General features: G+C 32.9%; 1 protein-coding gene across 1 annotated transcript; it reads left to right on the plus strand.

Annotated features, from left to right (window-relative positions):
* The first annotated feature begins 339 nt into the window (after positions 1–339).
* Positions 340–2168, plus strand: LOC111694397. Its single transcript, XM_023462425.1, has 2 exons — positions 340–527; positions 600–2168. The coding sequence occupies exon 2, from the start codon at positions 687–689 to the stop codon at positions 1656–1658; it is 972 nt and encodes a 323-aa protein (XP_023318193.1). The 5' UTR covers positions 340–527; positions 600–686; the 3' UTR covers positions 1659–2168.
* Positions 2169–2393: the final 225 nt, after the last annotated feature.

Consider the following 2393-nt stretch of genomic DNA (forward strand, 5'->3'; position numbering starts at 1 on the left):
CCGTATGTAGTTATTTGCGGAAAATTGAGAGAAATAACGTGTTATCACGCAGTGATAAAAAAAATATATACTCTTTTACGTTTTTGATTGAGGCCATAGACTTTAATTTTAAGTTTATGTTAGTTTTACAAATACCATATCCAGTAGGGTGCGCGTATGTTTGGACCTTTATCCAAACAAACATCTATTTCTTTCGTAAAATTAGAAAAAATGTAGCTAAACGTCAGGCTGATTTGTTGGGTGCATCATTGGGATTAACAAAAAAAGCGCGTATCTTACCCGAAAAATAAATTTTCTATAATTCGTTCAATTCTTAAATATTTATTTGTTTGTAAAGAAAAGCCTGACAAGTGTGTATTTGTCAGGACTTTCCTTTAACGGTTTCCCTACCGCGTACTGAAAGTAGTATGAGTGATGGTAAATAGAGTGTGGAGAGGGGAGGTATGAGTGTACGATTGAATGAACGAGAGAAGAGCGTTTAGTAAGCGAGATAAAGGCTTGAAATGTTGTTTCTCTTGTAATTTCAGGTAATTTTTAGATTAATTTGTTATTTAGATTGTAAGTTGTAAATATTGTAAATAAAACTCTTGTAATTTCAGAGCAACACGTTTGGTTTTTATTCAACTGCATTTACTCCATTATAAAACAACATTTTTGCCAATAAGAAGTAGAGAGACGAAGGAAGGATGGAGAAATTGAGATTTGATTTTAAAGCAAAGAGTACAGCAGACCAGAAGTCAACAATAATATGGCTAGTCTCGATTGGCACGGAGAAGGGAGAGACGTTTGTATTGCCAACAGAATATCAATCGGCCCAACTACACAGCGTGTTATGTGAAACAGCAGCATACGGAAGAGTAAAAAATTCACTGAAGAAAAGAGGCCAATACAGGAAAGTTTGGATAACATTGGAGGAAAATTTGAAAGAGGTATACTTGGATAAAGAAGAGAATGTAATTTTCGATGATATCCTTTTGGAGGAGTGGATAGAAGATAAAGAAAGTGTGAGTGAAGCAGATGATTCTCTAAAAAAATTATTGGAAAAGGTGATGGAAGAAAAATCAAGTAACTCTGAAGTTCGGAATCTGAGCAAAATAGCTCAGGATTTTATGATTGAGAAATTTGATGGGAGGAATTTGAACGCAAATCAATGGATGGAGGAGTTTGAAGAAGAATGTGAAAGGTGTGTGGTGGTGGAAGATAGGAGAAAAATTGAAATATTGAAGTTTTTTCTTGAGAGAGCCAGCGCGGATTGGTATAGCTGCATGCTTATAAAATTTACGGTGCAGTCGGTTTGGACAGAATGGAAGAAGAAGTTTTGTGAGACCTTTGGAAATAAAGGATGGGCTCCGATAAGATATGCCTTTACCTTCAGATACCAAACAGGATCATTGTTAGATTATGCGTTAAAAAAAGAAAAATTATTACTTCAGGTGAGAAAGGAAATTGATGAAGAAACACTAATTGATCTTATTGCAATAGGTTTGCCAAATTACATAGCGGATAAAATAAACCGAGAAAATATAAGAAAGACGCATGATCTATATAATGAAATAGGGCGATTAGAAAATTTAGCTGGAAAAAATATGAGTGAGAAGAAAGGAAGAAATTACGTAACCAGCAAATTTACAAAGATCGAAGAGAAGAAACCATGTTAAATTTGTGAGAAAGCAAACAGAGGTAAAAGATTTCATCCGGAGACAGAATGTTGGTTTAAAGAAAAAACCGAGAGATTCAGAAGAAACAAACAAGCAAGAACGGTAAATAGCGCTCAATTGGAGGTAGAATTAAGTGAAGAAGACCAAAAAAACTAGTACCGCCACCATTAATAAAAATTAAAGTTTTGCTAAATGATAAGCTGCAAGTGTCAGGAGTGTATGATCCTGGTGCCAACGTATCCTTGATAAACAGGAGGTTAATAAAAATAATAAAAAAGAAAAAGGTACAAGAGGTAAAACTAAAAACTATTAATGGTGTAAAAAGGACGAGAGGTATGGTAAAGTTAAAGGTCAAAATTTTTAATTTAGAAAAAGTTATTAATGTTTTTGTGGTGGATGATAAAGATTTCCTCTATGAATTTTTAATCGGTCTGGATTGTATTTATAAGTTTAAATTAAGACAAGATGAAAATGGAAGAATAAGTCAAAATGAGAATGAAGAAAATCAGGAAAAGAAAGAAAGAAATAGAATTACGGAAAAGAACAAATATGAAGTGAATTTTAATGAAAATATAAATAATAATACTTTTGATGCAGAATATGGTCATTTAAATATACAGGAAAAAGCAGAGATTAGAAAATTAATAGAAAAATACAAAACGGTGTTTGCAAAGGACAAATACGATGTTGGTACAGTAAGAGACTACGAAGCACATATTGAATTAATTTTAGATA

The sequence above is a fragment of the Trichogramma pretiosum genome, unplaced genomic scaffold (assembly GCF_000599845.2).
Source record: "Trichogramma pretiosum strain Unisexual culture from Peru unplaced genomic scaffold, Tpre_2.0 scaffold3, whole genome shotgun sequence".
Taxonomy (NCBI): Eukaryota; Metazoa; Arthropoda; class Insecta; order Hymenoptera; family Trichogrammatidae; genus Trichogramma; species Trichogramma pretiosum.